General features: G+C 41.5%; 1 protein-coding gene across 1 annotated transcript in view; it reads right to left on the reverse strand.

The window, feature by feature from the left end:
- The window catches only part of LOC126194705 (ATPase family AAA domain-containing protein 2-like), a 220538-nt gene that overhangs the window by 60202 nt on the left and 143988 nt on the right, over nt 1-16348 (reverse strand). Inside the window, exon 19 of the mRNA XM_049932942.1 lies at nt 503-702. Coding sequence (XP_049788899.1) covers nt 503-702 — 200 coding nt within the window. The remainder of the gene's footprint in view (nt 1-502; nt 703-16348) is intronic.

Below are 16348 nucleotides of genomic sequence, written 5' to 3' on the forward strand. Positions count from 1 at the left end.
ACAGATATTTTTGTGGATAATTGTAAGCCAATTTGATTCTATGACTAAATTGCTTCACAACCATACACACTGTACACAGCACTCAGCTAGAAGTGATACTATCTACTGTCCATTACGGAACCAGGAGTTGGTCTCCAGCCTACAGTAATTAAGAGCAAGGCTATCTAGGCAAGGATATTACTGTAACTGTCTGACAGGACACAAATATCAACCAACTGAAGCAATGGAAAATATGATGTAAGATTTAGGAGGGAGAATGTTCACTGATAAATGCCTGAGGCCACGAACCCTTCTCTCCCTCACCACTACCCCCTCCCCCCCCCCCCCAAGACTTATTGGCCCTTAAATTGACACAGCAAATTTTCATGCTTGAATATGAAATGCCAAAAGCATTTTAAATTTTACACACTATCTTACAAATGCTTACCAGATACACATGAAAGGGATCAGACTTTCAAATTTACTGCTAACATCAAGGATCTAAAAAAGAGATGGCATTTACCTTTACTTGAAGTTTGTTCATTTGTGGTGAGCACAAACTCAGGTGCAAATCGTGATGGAGACTCTGCCCTCTCTCTTCTCGCTTTTGCTATAACTTTACACTGCTCCTCAAAATCCGAATCCATTTGGGCTTTTATCAATGTATACGCAGTATCTCTCAGTGAACAAGCACGATGTCTTATAAGTTTGTCAGCAGGCTCCCTGTAAATCAGAAAATGTAAATTTTATGATAAAAACATGGCAGGAATTTCCTTTAATTATTTTAATATTGACATCTTTAATCTAACTACCATTGTTACAGCTGCTGCTAAAACAACTAGTAACAACACAGGAAATACATGACACAGACACTAAATTTTAAATTTGATCACAGGTTAGCCCACAGACTCAAAATACAATTAGTTGCCTTTTACACGATTCGCCTAAAGTAGAAATAACAGAAAAAGCATACACGAAGAAAAAACACATACTATATACTGAATTAACATTTAACCAGAGGGAATGTGTCATACGGAATAATAAAATTACAAGTATCTGAGCAACATCAGTGGAAGGGGAGGAGGCTATTTCTTATCTATTGAAATGGGGACGTGACTGACATATGAATATCTTTTTTATTTTTTTATTCTTAATTTTGTAGGTTTCAGAATTTTCAAAATTATTTTAGTAAGAGATGGTGAAAACCAAAAAAGTTGATAAAATGGGTACAGATGCTTGGGAGGAAAAGGTTTCAAAAACTTAAGTTGGAATGGAGTAATATTACTATGGTGGTGAAGTGTGGCTCACATCATGATGCAATTTTTTTGACTGGACCCACTACGATGACTTGTCCGTCAATGTTATTGCTCATTTATAGAAAAAGATCTTCCGAGACAGAGTGAACCACCTTTTAGACTTCTAAAAAGAAAACAGCAGTATCTGATATTCAGTAAAAGGACAGCAACATGAGTCTAACTCAGTAATTTGCCCACAGTCTGACTGCATTAAAATTACATTCATAAAAATACACACATCAAAAAAGTTTTGAATCACCTCGGTTCCGGAACCTGTACAGAAAATTGGAATAGAGTTCAACGTAAACATCATTTCCGCCCTTTTTATTGCTCATAAAAACCACACATTGCATGTTGTACCACCATACAGCGAGACCTTCAGAATTCATCGTGGCATACTATCCGCAAGTTCATCAAGGCACTGTTGGTCCAATTGCCCCACTCCTCAACGGTTATTCGGCATAGATCCCTCAGAGTGGTTGGTGGGTCATGTCGTCCATAAACAGCCCTTTTCAATCTATCCCAGGCCTGTTCGATAGGATTCATGTCTGCAGAACATGCTGGCCATTAGTTGAGCAATGTCATTACCCCAAATGAAGTCATTCACAAGATGTGCACGATGGAGGTGCGAATTGTCGTCCATGAAGACACATGCCTCGCCAATAGGCTGCCGATATGATTACACTATCAGTCGGAGGATAGCATTCACATATCATACAGCCATTACGGCACCTTCCACGACCACCAGCAGCGTACATCACCCCTACATAATGATACTCCAAAACAGCAGGGAAACTCCACCTTGCTGCACTCGCCTGGACAGTGTGTCTAAGGCATCTGCATGACTGGGTTGCCTCCAAACATGTCTCTGACAATTGTCTGGTTGAAGGCATATGCGGCATTCATTGGTGAAGAGAACGTGATGCCAATCCTGGGCGGTCCATCCGGCATGTTGTTGGGCCCATCTGTACCACACTGAATGGTGTCATGGTTGCAAAGAGGGACCTTGCCACGGACGTCTGGAATGAAGTTGCGCATCATGCAGCCTATTGCGCACGGCTGGAGTCTTAACACGACGTCCTGTGGCTTCTCGAAAAGCATTATTCAACATGGTAGCATTGCTGTCAGGGTTCCTCCTACACATAATCCATAGGTAGTGGTCATCCACTGCAGTAGCATCTCTTGGGCGGCTTGCGCGAGGCATGCCATTGACAGTTCTTGTCTCTCTGTATCTCCTCCATGTCCGAACAACATCGCTGTGGTTCACTCTAAGATGTCTGTTCACTTCCCTTGTTGAGAGCCCTTCCTGGCACAAAGTAACAATGCAGATGCGATCGAACTGCGGTATTGACCATCTAGGCATCGTTGAACTGCAGACAACATGAGCCATGTACCTCCTTTCTGGTGGAATGACTGGAATTGATCGCCTGCCAGACCCTCTCAATCTAATAGGCGGTGCTCCTGCATGGTTGTTTACACCTTTGTGCGGGTTTAGTGACATCCCTGAACAGTCAAATGGACTGTGTCTGTGATACAATATCCACAGTCAATGTCTATCTTTGGGAGTACTGGGAACCGGGGTGATGCAAAACTTTTTTTGACGTGTGTATTATCCACATAGGAAGAATACAAGATTGCAGTTGGTGGTGAAAACACACAAATAAACAATCTGATAAAATTGTTTGTGAAAATCTCCCCCCCCCCCCCCCCCCCATACTTTCCAGTAGGTCATCTTTCAGACACTGCCTGACACTCACTTTAGTTCTTGCAATGCAAAATCATGTTAGCAGCTGCTTGGAGCACTGTTACAGGAACACCCTTCTGCTGAACTCTCTTATAATCGCAGTACTGCTCCACATTCATATGTTACAACTGAAGGGTATGACTCAGGAAAATTTGATACATCAAAACGATGCCTATAATGAATATTGGCAGTTACAGCAGTGATGGAATCCAGATACTGCTTGCTTAATGTGTCTCCTCTTTCGCAGTAAGGAAACAGAGTAATACGGGAGGGGTGGGGGGTGGATGTCCACAAAATACGTTCAAAGCACAGCACTTTTTTCTTTCCATCGTCATTTCTGCAAATTGATTCCCACCTCTGTAATTGTCCCATTAAAGACCTCTGCCCATAACAAACCCACTAACTGCCAGCAATACAACTGTTTTGACATCTGTGATCCGATTTGCCTTTTTTTTCTATCCTCATCAGTGTCTCTTTGATGTGAACACACTCACTGTGAAAGTCACTTTGCTATGGTAAAATAACATCTACAATCATATGACAGTGTAGGACGGGAGCAAGAATGAGAGAGAGAGAGAAAGAGACGAAAAGGATAAGGTTAAAGTGATCAAGGAGTGGGACGGAAACAGATTGGGAGCAGGGTGGGGGATTTCGCAGGAATGGAAGATATGCTGCACAGTTCAAAGCTGCTGGTTATGAACTTGAGGAGTTTAACAGCGTGAGTGTTGGAGCAGCTGTTGAATCACTGGTGGTGGTGTGTACAGGATGTCAGTAGCTGCCATTTGTACATTTATGTGGGTATGCAGCTGACTAGTAGTAATTTCTGCATAAAAATGTACGCAGTAGTTGCATCTCGGACGGCAGATCAAAAGGAGAGCTTTCACATTTGGCCATACTACTAACTGGATAGGCATGCCTACTGACAGTACTGCAATAGGATGACATGAGTAAGTATACGGGAAAGGTCCTGTTCTTGACAGAAGAATGAACCATCAAACGCAGGACTGGGAACGGGAGTAGAATATGGATGTACTAGAATAGGATGGGTTGTGATAGATTTTAACTTTTGGGGCTCATGATAGAATATGAGGAGGACATCCTTCACATCAAGGTAAAAAGGTAGGCATTAAAAGGCAACAGGTGTGGAAGAGTTTCTCAATGCATGTGTGCTCCCTGCCGCGGTTGGATAAGCAGCTGCCAGCAGAAAGTCATATACTCCTAGCTCACTTATTTGTTACATAGTTTAATTCTTAATTTCTTTGCGTGTTTTTGGTACTTGCATTGTTTAATTCATAAATTTCGGGCATATTATAGTTCTGAGAGTTTTAGCATCGTTTTAGTACCTGAATAATGTAAATTCGCGTAGTCGTCTGTCTTCTGTTTTTGTTTTGAACAGCCAGTGTCTGTTGGTCACAGCCAGTGTGCTCCCTGCCGCCGTTGGATAAGCAGCTGCCAGCAGAAAGTCGTATACCCCTAGCTCACTTATTTGTTACATAGTTTAATTCTTAATTTCTTTGGGTGTTTTTGGTACTTGCATTGTTTAATTCATAAATTTCGGGCGTATTATAGTATTTGAGAGTTGTAGCATCGCGTTTTAGTACCTGAATAGTGTAAAATCGCATAGTCTCCTTCCGCCGCCGGGCAGTGTGTCAGCAGTGCGCAAGTAGCAGCATTACTGCATTGACTAGGCAATCTTGTATTTTAATAACCATTTAAATTTTGTGTGTATTTGTTTGTGCTCTCTGTAGATTAGTTCAGACGTTCTTTGCACAACAGTTTATAGCATGGATAGGGACTGCAACTGCTGTGTTCGGATGCAGGCTGAGTTAGCATCCCAGCTTCAGGCAGTGTTGGCTTCAGTCACACAGCTTGAGGCTGTTGCCAATGAGCATCACTGTGGGGGTCCGCATGGGGGTTTGTCAGGGACGGCCAGCTTGTCCCACGCATCCCCCGATCGGACTACGACTGTGGCTGCCCGGGATACTGCCCACATTGAGGCTGATCCCTCACCTGTGGTAGAGTGGGAGGTCGTCTTGAGGTGTGGCAGGGGACGAAAGACATTCCGGAGGGCTGAATGGAAGGCCTCTCCAGTTTGTCTGACAAACCGGCTTCAAACTCTGTCTCAGGCTGATACTGATCTTCGGTCGGACATGGCTTCTTGTCCTGTTCCAGAGGTTGCCCCTCAGTCTGTAAGATCCGGGGGGTCACAGAGGGTGGGCTTACTGGTAGTTGGGACCTCCAACGTCAGGCGCGTAATGGGGCCCCTTAGGGATATGGCAGCAAGAGATGGGAAGAAAACCAATGTGCACTCCGTTTGCATACCAGGGGGAGTCATTCCAGATGTGGAAAGGGTCCTTCCGGATGCCATGAAGGGTACAGGGTGCACCCATCTGCAGGTGGTCGCTCATGTCGGCACCAATGATGTGTGTCGCTATGGATCGGAGGAAATCCTCTCTGGCTTCCGGCGGCTATCTGATTTGGTGAAGACTACCAGTCTCGCTAGCGGGATGAAAGTAGAGCTCACCATCTGCAGCATCGTCGACAGGGCTGACTGCGGACCTTTGGTACAGAGCCGAGTGGAGGGTCTGAATCAGAGGCTGAGACGGTTCTGCAACCGTGTGGGCTGCAGATTCCTCGACTTGCGCCATATGGTGGTGGGGTTTTGGGTTCCGCTGGATAGGTCAGGAGTCCACTACACTCAACAAGCGGCTACACGGGTAGAAGGGGTTGTGTGGCGTGGACTGGGCGGTTTTTTAGGTTAGATGGCCTCGGGCAAGTACAGAAAGGGCAACAGCCTCAAAGGGTGCGGGGCAAAGTCAGGACATGCGGGGACCAATCAGCAATCGGTATTGTAATTGTAAACTGTCGAAGCTGCATTGGTAAAGTACCGGAACTTCAAGCGCTGATAGAAAGCACCGAAGCTGAAATCGTTATAGGTACAGAAAGCTGGCTGAAGCCAGAGATAAATTCTGCCGAAATTTTTACAAAGGCACAGACGGTGTTTAGAAAGGATAGATTGCATGCGACCGGTGGTGGCGTGTTTGTCGCTGTTAGTAGTAGTTTATCCTGTAGTGAAGTAGAAGTGCATAGTTCCTGTGAATTATTATGGGTGGAGGTTACACTCAACAACCGAGCTAGGTTAATAATTGGCTCCTTTTACCGACCTCCCGACTCAGCAGCATTAGTGGCAGAACAACTGAGAGAAAATTTGGAATACATTTCACATAAATTTTCTCAGCATGTTATAGTCTTAGGTGGAGATTTCAATTTACCAGATATAGACTGGGACACTCAGGTTTAGGACGGGTGGTAGGGACAGAGCATCGAGTGACATTATACTGAGTGCACTATCCGAAAATTACCTCGAGCAATTAAACAGAGAACCGACTTGTGGAGATAACATCTTGGACATACTGATAACAAACGACTCTGTAAGTGCAGAACAGGGAATCAGTGATCATAAGGCCATTGCAGCATCCCTGAATATAGAAGTTAATAGGAATATAAAAAAAGGGAGGAAGGTTTATCTGTTTAGAAAGAGTAATAGAAGGCAGATTTCAGACTACCAAACAGATCAAAACGAAAATTTCTGTTCAGACACTGACAATGTTGAGTGTTTATGGAAAAAGTTCAAGGCAATCGTAAAATGCGTTTTAGACAGGTACGTGCCGAGTAAAACTGTGAGGGATGGGAAAAACCCACCGTGGTTCAACAACAAAGGTAGGAAACTACTGCGAAAGCAAAGAGAGCTTCACTCCAAGTTTAAACGCAGCCAAAACCTCTCAGACAAACAGAAGCTAAACGATGTCAAAGTTAGCGTAAGGAGGGCTATGCGTGAAGTGTTCAGTGAATTCGAAAGTAAAATTCTATGTACCGCCTTGACAGAAAATCCTAGGAAGTTCTGGTCTTATGTTAAATCAGTAAGTGGCTCGAAACAGCATATCCAGATACTCCGGGATGATGATGGCTTTGAAACAGAGGATGACATGCGTAAAGCTGAAATACTAAACACCTTTTTCCAAAGCTGTTTCACAGAGGAAGACCACACTGCAGTTCCTTCTCTAAATCCTCGCACTAACGAAAAAATGGCTGACATCGAAATAAGTGTCCAAGGAATAGAAAAGCAACTGGAATCACTCAACAGAGGAAAGTCCACTGGACCTGACGGGATACCAATTCGATTCTACACAGATTACGCGAAAGAACTTGCCCCCCTTCTAACAGCGGTGTACCGCAAGTCTCTAGAGGAACGGAAGGTTCCAAATGATTGGAAAAGAGCACAGGTAGTCCCAGTCTTCAAGAAGGGTCGTCGAGCAGATGCGCAAAACTAAACTGTTTAGAAGATTTAGAAGCTGAGAATGAAATAGATATACTATGCCTGTCTGAGCATCACATTGTTACTGATATGGATAAGGTAAATGTAAGTGGATATAAGCTCTCTGCACATGTAATGAGAGAAAATATGGAGAAAGGAGGAGTTGCCATATATGTCAAAAGTTATCATTGTGCAAAAAGTATAGAAACAAAAAAGTTTTGTGTAGAGAAACATATAGAAGCATGTGCCTGTGAGCTTAAATTAAATAAAGGCACATTTATAATTGTAACTGTATATAGGTCCCCATCAGGAAATTTTCATCTATTTCTGAAAAATTTGGACTCCTTGTTGTGCTATCTGTCAGACAGGGGGAAGCAAATTATTATTTGTGGGGACTTCAATGTAGATTCTCTGAAAGAGGGTAATAGGAAAAATGACCTTGAAGTATTACTCGGTTCTTTCAATTTGTCACCCGTTATTGATTTTCCTACTCGGGTGGTAAAGGATAGCAGCTCGCTGATAGATAACTTCTTTATAGACCAAGATAAGTTTAACCAGATAAATGCTCAGCCTGTTGAGAATGGTCTTTCTGATCATGGTGCACAGCTAGTTACAATATATGACATAGCTCCATTCAGCAATACTAAACAGTCCTCCAAAGTAGTACGTCCAGTCAACGATTTAACAATTGCAAATTTCAGGGAAAGCCTACAGCAGTTAGACTGGGATGAGGTGTACCGTGAACCTGATGCCAATTTAAAATATAATTTATTTCATGACATTTTTGTAAATGCATTTGAAAACTGCTTCCCCAAGAAAATAGTTAAATATACTCGTAAGAAACGTGTGACAAACAATGGCTTACTAAGGGTATAAAAATATCATGTAACCGGAAAAGGGAAATGTATCTGACAGCAAGAAAGAGTAGTGACCCAGAAACTATCAAAAATTATAAAAACTACTGTGTTATATTAAGAAAAGTTATTAAAAAATCCAGGAGTATGTGTATCATGTCTGGAATCAGCAACTCTGATAATAAAATTAAAACAATTTGGAATATTATTAAAAGAGAAACAGGTCAACCAAGAGCAGAGGAAGACAGTATTACCATCAAATTGAATGAAAACTTTACGAACAAAAAGTCAGAAGTTGAAAATATTTTTAATAATCATTTTCTAAATGTTGTGGATATAGTAGGATCCAGGTGTTCATTAGAAGATGCTAGGCTGTTAATGGAAGAGGCCATACCTATGCAATTTGATACAATTGAAATCTCACCCACTTCTCCCTCTGAAATTAGGAAAATAATAAACTTGCTTAAAAGCAAAAACTCACATGGAATTGATGGCATTTCCAGCAAAATACTAAAAGCTTGTTCTCAACAGATAAGTAAGATTCTCAGCCACCTGTGTAATAGCTCTCTGGAACGGGGCATTTTCCCTGATAGACTGAAATATGCTATTGTTATACCTTTGCATAAAAAGGGGGATAGATCTGATGTCAACAATTACCGTCCAATCTCCCTTCTAACAGCTTTATCCAAAATTTTTGAGAAAGTAATGTATTCAAGAGTAGCTTCACATATCTGTAAAAATGAAGTACTAACAAAATGTCAGTTTGGTTTCCAGAAAGGTTTTTCAACAGAAAATGCCATATATGCATTCACCAGTCAAATTTTGAATGATCTGAATAACCGAACACCACCCATTGGGATTTTTTGTGATCTCTCAAAGGCTTTTGATTGTGTAAATCATGAAATTCTGCTAGACAAGCTCAAGTATTGTGGCATGAGTGGGACAGTGCACAAATGGTTTAATTCGTACCTAACTGGAAGAGTGCAGAAAGTTGAAATAAGTAGTTCTCGTAACATGCAAAGATCAGCACATTCCTCAAACTGGGGAACTATCAAGAATGGGGTTCCACAAGGGTCAGTCTTGGGTCCTTTGTTGTTCTTATTATATATTAATGACTTGCCATTCTATATTCATGAAGAGGCAAAGTTAGTTCACTTTGCTGATGATACAAGTATAGTAATCACACCTGACAAACAAGAATTAACTGATGAAATTGTCAATACTGTCTTTCAGAAAATTACTAAGTGGTTCCTTGTAAACGGACTCTCACTGAATTTTGATAAGACACAGTACATACAGTTCCGTACAGTGAATGGTATGACGCCATTAATAAATATAGACCTTAATCAGAAGCATATAGCTAAGGTAGAATATTGCAAATTTTTAGGTGTGTCCATTGATGAGAGATTAAATTGGAAGAAACACATTGATGATCTGCTGAAACGTTTCAGTTCAGCTACTTATGCAAGAAGGGTCATTGCAAATTTTGGTGATAAACATCTTAGTAAATTAGCTTACTACGCCTATTTTCACTCATTGCTTTCATATGGCATCATATTTTGGGGTAATTCATCACTGAGGAATAAAGTATTTATTGCACAAAAGCGTGTAATCAGAATAATAGCTGGAGTCCACCCAAGATCATCCTGCAGACATTTATTTAAGGATCTAGGGATATTCACACTAGCTTCTCAGTATATATACTCTCTTATGAAATTTGTTATTAACAACCAAACCCAATTCAAAAGTAATAGCAGTGTGCATAGCTACAATACTAGGAGAAAGGATGATCTTCACTATTCAAGATTAAATCTAACTTTGGCACAGAAAGGGGTGAATTATACTGGCACTAAAGTCTTTGGTCACTTACCAAATAGTATCAAAAGTCTGACAGATAACCAACAAGTATTTAAGAAGAAATTAAAAGAATTTCTGAATGACAACTCCTCCTACTCCATAGAGGAATTTTTAGATATAAATTAAGGAAAAAAAAAACTTACTTAAGTATGTTGTTAAATTAACCTAATTATGTCATGTATTGGAAAATTCGACTCGTTCCACATCATTACGAAATATCGTATTCATGATCCATGGAACTAGTATTAACCTAATCTAAATCTAATCTAGACCTATATCTCTGACGTCGATCTGTTGTAGAATTTTAGAACATGTTTTTTGCTCGAGTATCATGTCGTTTTTGGAAACCCAGAATGTAGTCTGTAGGAATCAACATGGATTCCGTAAACAGCGATCGTGTGAGACTCAACTCGCTTTATTTGTTCATGAGACCCAGAAAATATTAGATACAGGCTCCCAGGTAGATGCTATTTTCCTTGACTTCCGGAAGGCGTTCGATACAGTTCCGCACTGTCGCCTGATAAACAAAGTAAGAGCCTACGGAATATCAGACCAGCTGTGTGGCTGGATTGAAGAATTTTTGGCCAACAGAACACAGCATGTTGTTATCAATGGAGAGACGTCTACAGATGTTGAAGTAACCTCTGGCGTGCCACAGGGGAGTGTTATGGGACCATTGCTTTTCACAATATATATAAATGACCCAGTAGATAGTGTCGGAAGTTCCATGCGGCTTTTCGTGGATGATGCTGTAGTATACAGAGAAGTTGCAGCATTAGAAAATTGTAGCGAAATGCAGGAAGATCTGCAGCGGACAGGCACTTGGTGCAGGGAGTGGCAACTGACCCTTAACATAGACAAATGTAATGTATTGCGAATAATAGAAAGAAGGATCCTTTATTGTATGATTACATGATAGCGGAACAAACACTGGTAGCAGTCACTTCTGTAAAATATCTGGGAGTATGTGTGCGGAATGATTTGAAGTGGAATGATCATATAAAATTAATTGTTGGTAAGGCGGGTACCAGGTTGAGAGATTCACTGGGAGAGTCCTTAGAAAATGTAGTCCATCAGCAAAGGAGGTGGCTTACAAAACACTTGTTCGACCTATACTTGAGTATTGCTCATCAGTGTGGGGTCCGTACCAGATCGCGTTGATGGAGGAGATAGAGAAGATCGAAAGAAGAGCGGCGCGTTTCGTCACAGGATTATTTGGTAACCGTGATAGCGTTACGGAGATGTTTAGCAAACTCAAGTGGCAGACTCTGCAAGAGAGGTGCTCTGCATCGCGGTGTAGCTTGCTCGCCAGGTTTCGAGAGGGTGCATTTCTGGGTGAGGTATCGAATATATTGCTTCCCCCTACTTATACCTCCCGAGGAGATCACGAATGTAAAATTAGAGAGATTCGAGCGCGCACGGAGGCTTTCTGGCAGTCGTTCTTCCCGCAAACCGTACGCGACTGGAACAGAAAAGGGAGGTAATGACAGTGGCACGTAAAGTGCCCTCCGCCACACACCGTTAGGTGGATTGCGGAGTATAAATGTAGATGTAGATAGCGGAGTACTGGTCCGCAAATGGTATTCTTGTACAAAAAAAGAAGTAGTGTATTCTGGGACTAGCTGAAAGGATACTGTCTGTCAGTATAGGCTCTGAGAAGATTAACATTTGAATAACTTCTGCTTCTCACTGTTGATGTAACATACACAGACGCCAAGGCTGTAAGTTGGTCCTTTTGAGGCACATTAGGTCACAGATGTCAACTTAGTTGTATTGCTGTTATTGGGTTTGTTACGGACAGAGGTTTTTCATGGCACAATTACAGAAGTGGGAATCAATCTGAAGAAAGATACCTGAGAAGTCCCAGAAGTAATACATTTGGGGAGGGGGGAATGTTAAGTACTGGAAGATTATCTAAGAATGCTCTTAGTGTGAGACAATATGAACATTCATCAATGACTAGAAAAGGAATTGATTGTTTTAGGTGGATAACAGAGATTCCTCAAAGAGGGAAATGAACACACTGTGTAGGAAGCTGCCCTGTGTAACCACAAAAGGCATAGTTGACGATCTAGCCCCTATATCTTAGACCTTGTAGCTACAAATAGACCAGGCTTTATCGGCGTCAGTATAGGAATACGGACTAACGATCATGATGTCATTATAACAATTCTGGTTACAAGGGTTAACAAATCAGTTAAGAAAGCTAGGAGTGTTTCCGCTAGAAAGAGCAGATAAGCAGGTGGTAGCATCTCACTTAGACAGTGAACTGACGTCACTCAGTTCCAGTACGATGGATGTAGAGGAATCGTGGGAAAGGTTAAGCAAACTATAAATCGTGATACGGAGAATTAAGTGCCTAGTAAGTGGATTAAGGTCAGAATACCCATAAAGGTTTAACAACAAGATTCAGAAAATGCTGAGGAAGCGGAGGCTGTTGCACACACTGTTCAAAACAGAATGCACAAATTACGACAAGCAAAGGTTAGTAGAGATTCATGTGTCTGTGAAAAGATCTATGCATGACACGTACAACTACTACCACCGACATACCTCAGGCAAAGTATTTGGTAGAGAATACAAGAGGTGGTCCCATGTAAAATCACTAAGTGGGTCTACAGCTTCCATACAGTCACTTGATCAGTCTGGTATGTCAGTTGCAGATAGCAAAACGAAAGCCAATGTTTTAAATTTCATGTTTACAAAATCTTTCACATAAGAGAATTGTACAAACATACCATTGTTTGGCATCGAACAGACTTCCGTATGGATGACACAGTAGTAACCATCACTGGCGTACTGAAACAACTGAAAGCTTTTAAAGCAAATAAGTCACCAGGTCCGGATGGAATCCAAATTCGGATTTTCAAACAGTACTCTACAGCAATGACCCCTTACCTACCCTGCATTTATTGTGAGTCTCCCACCCAGTGTAAAGTCCCAAGCGCCCAGAAAAAAGTGCAGGGGACTCTCATATACCAGAAGAACAAAAGAATGGGCCCGCAAAATTACAGACCAATATTCCAAACATCAGCTTGCTGCAGAATCCTTGAACATATTCTCAGTTCGAATATAATAAATTTTCTTGAAACAGAGAAGCTTATGTATATAAACCAGCATCGTTTTAGGAAGCATTGCTAGTGCAAAACTCAGACTGCCCTTTTCTCACATGATATACCGAGCACTATGATGTGCAACAGGCAGATTCCATATTTCTAGGTTTCCCGAAAGCATTTGACAAGGTGCCCTATTGCCAGTTGTTAACAAAGGTACAAGCATATGGAATATGTTCACAGATATATGAATGGCTTGAAGACTTCTTAAATAATAGAAGCCTGTATGTTGTCCTTCCTCCCCCCATCAACCATGGACCTTGCCGTTGGTGGGGAGGCTTGCGTGCCTCAACGATACAGATAGCCGTACCGTAGGTGCAACCACAACAGAGGGGTATCTGTTGAGAGGCCAGACCAACGTGTGGTTCCTGAAGATGGGCAGCAGCCTCTTGAGTAGTTGCAGGGGCAACAGTCTCGATGATTGAATGATCTGGCCTTGTAACACTAACCAAAATGGCCTTGCTGTTCTGGTACTGCAAATGGCTGAAAGCAAGGGGAAACTACAGCCATAATTTTTCCTGAGGGCATGCAGCTTTACTGTATGATTAAATGATGATGGCGTCCTCTTGGGTAAAATAAATGATGATGGCATCCTCTTGGGTAAAATATTCCGGAGGTAAAATAGTCCCCCATTCGGATCTCCGGGCGGGGACTACTCAAGAGGATGTTGTTATCAGGAGAAAGAAAACTGGCGTTCTACGGATCGGAGCGTGGAATGTCAGATCCCTTAATCGGGCAGGTAGGTTAGAAAATTTAAAAAGGGAAATGGATAGGTTAAAGTAAGATATAGTGGGAATTAGTGAAGTTCGGGGGCAGGAGGAACAAGACTTTTGGTCAGGTGAATACAGGGTTATAAATACAAAAGCAAATAGGGGTAATGCAGGTGTAGGCTTAATAATGAATAAAAAAATAGGAGTACAGGTAAGCTACTACAAACAGCATAGTGAACGCATTATTGTGGCCAAGATAGACACGAAGTCAACGCCTACTACAGTAGTACAAGTTTATATGCCAACTAGCTCTGCAGATGACGAAGAAATTGATGAAATGTATGATGAGATAAAAGAAATTATTCAGGTAGTGAAGGGAGACGAAAATTTAATAGTCATGGGTGACTGGAATTCGTCAGCAGGAAAAGGGAGAGAAGGAAACATAGTAGGTGAATATGGACTGGGGCTAAGAAATGAAAGAGGAAGCCGTCTTGTAGAATTTTGCGCAGAGCATAACTTAATCATAGCTAACACTTGGTTCTAGAATCATGAAAGAAGGTTGTATACATGGAAGAACCCTGGAGATACTAAAAGGTACCAGATACATTACATAATGGTAAGACAGAGATTTAGGAACCAGGTTTAAAATTGTAAGACATTTCCAGGGGCAGATGTGGACTCTGACCACAATCTATTGGTTATGAACTGTAGACTAAAACTGAAGAAACTGCAAAAAGGTGAGAATTTAAGGACATGGGACCTGGATAAACTGAAAGAACCAGAGGTTGTACAGAGTTTCAGGGAGAGCATAAGGGAACAATTGACAGGAATGGGGGAAAGAAATACAGTAGAAGAAGAATGGGTAGCTTTGAGGGATGAAGTAGTGAAGGCAGCAGAGGATCAAATAGGTAAAAAGACGAGGGTTAGTAGAAACCCTTGGGTAACAGAAGAAATATTGAATTTAATTGATGAAAGGAGAAAATATAAAAATGCAGTAAATGAAGCAGGCAAAAACGAATACAAATGTCTCAAAAATGAGATTGACAGGAAGTGCAAAATGGCTAAGCAGGGATGGCTAGAGGACAAATGTAAGGATGTAGAGGCTTATCTCACTAGGGGTGAAATAGATACTGCTTACAGGAAAATTAAAGAGACCTTTGGAGAAAGGAGAACCACTTGCATGAATATCAAGGGCTTTGATGGAAAACCAGTTCTAAGCACAGAAGGGAAAGCAGAAAGGTGGAAGGAGAATATAGAGGGTCTATACAAGGGCGATGTACTTGAGGACAATATTATGGAAATGGAAGAGGATGTAGATGAAGATGTAATAGGAGATACGACACTGCGTAAAGAGTTTGACAGAGAACTGAAAGACCTGAGTCGAAACAAGGCCCCCGGAGTAGACAACATTCCATTAGAACTACTGATGGCCTTGGGAGAGCCAGTCCTGACAAAACTCTACCATCTGGTGAGCAAGATGTATGAGACAGGCGAAATACCCTCAGACTTCAAGAAGAATATAATAATTCCAATCCCAAAGAAAGCAGGTGTTGACAGATGTGAAAATTACCGAACTATCAGTTTAATAAGTCACAGCTGCAAAATACGAACGCGAATTCTTTACAGACGAATGGAAAAATTGATAGAATCCGACTTCGGGGAAGATCAGTTTGGATTCCGTAGAAATGTTGGAACATGTGAGGCAATACTGACCCTACGACTTATCTTAGAAGAAAGATTAACGAAAGGGAAACCTACGTTTCTAGCATTTGTAGACTTAGAGAAATGCTTTTGACAATGTTGATTGGAATACTCTCTTTCAAATTCTGAAGGCGGCAGGGGTAAAATACAGGGAGCAAAAAGCTATTTACAATTTGTACAGAAACCAGATGGCAGTTATAAGAGTTGAGGGGTATGAAAGGGAAGCAGTGGTAGGGAAGGGAGTGAGACAGGGTTGTAGCCTATCCCCGATGTTGTTTAATCTGTATATTGAGCAAGCAATAAAGGAAACAAAAGAAAAGTTCGGAGTAGGCATTAAAATCCATGGAGAAGAAGAGGTTCTCTCAGAGACAGCAAAGGATTTGGAAGAGCAGTTGAACGGAATGGACAGTGTCTTAAAAGGAGGTGTGTGTGATGTGGAGATTTGTTAAGGGTCATCCAATACTTGGGTAAATACTGTAACACGACAAGTCATACTGGCATATTAGTTGTATTGGTAAAGTGCCAAGTTTGATTCGCACACATGGTTGGCATGGGATGGCTTCGCACCTATCGTCTGATGGAGGTAGCGCTGGGGTTGCATTTCTCACCACTCAATGCATCGCTTCCACTGAGCAAAGGGCGGATCATGTCACTGATCTGTCAACAAGAGGTAATTAGCAATTGAGAAGCAGCTCGAATTGTTTAGCGATGCGGAGGGAATATGAAAGAAACCATTCTGTCATGTTTTAAGTGATGTAGCAAAACCACAGAAAACATAAT

The sequence above is a fragment of the Schistocerca nitens genome, chromosome 7, assembly GCF_023898315.1.
Source record: "Schistocerca nitens isolate TAMUIC-IGC-003100 chromosome 7, iqSchNite1.1, whole genome shotgun sequence".
Classification (NCBI taxonomy): domain Eukaryota; kingdom Metazoa; phylum Arthropoda; class Insecta; order Orthoptera; family Acrididae; genus Schistocerca; species Schistocerca nitens.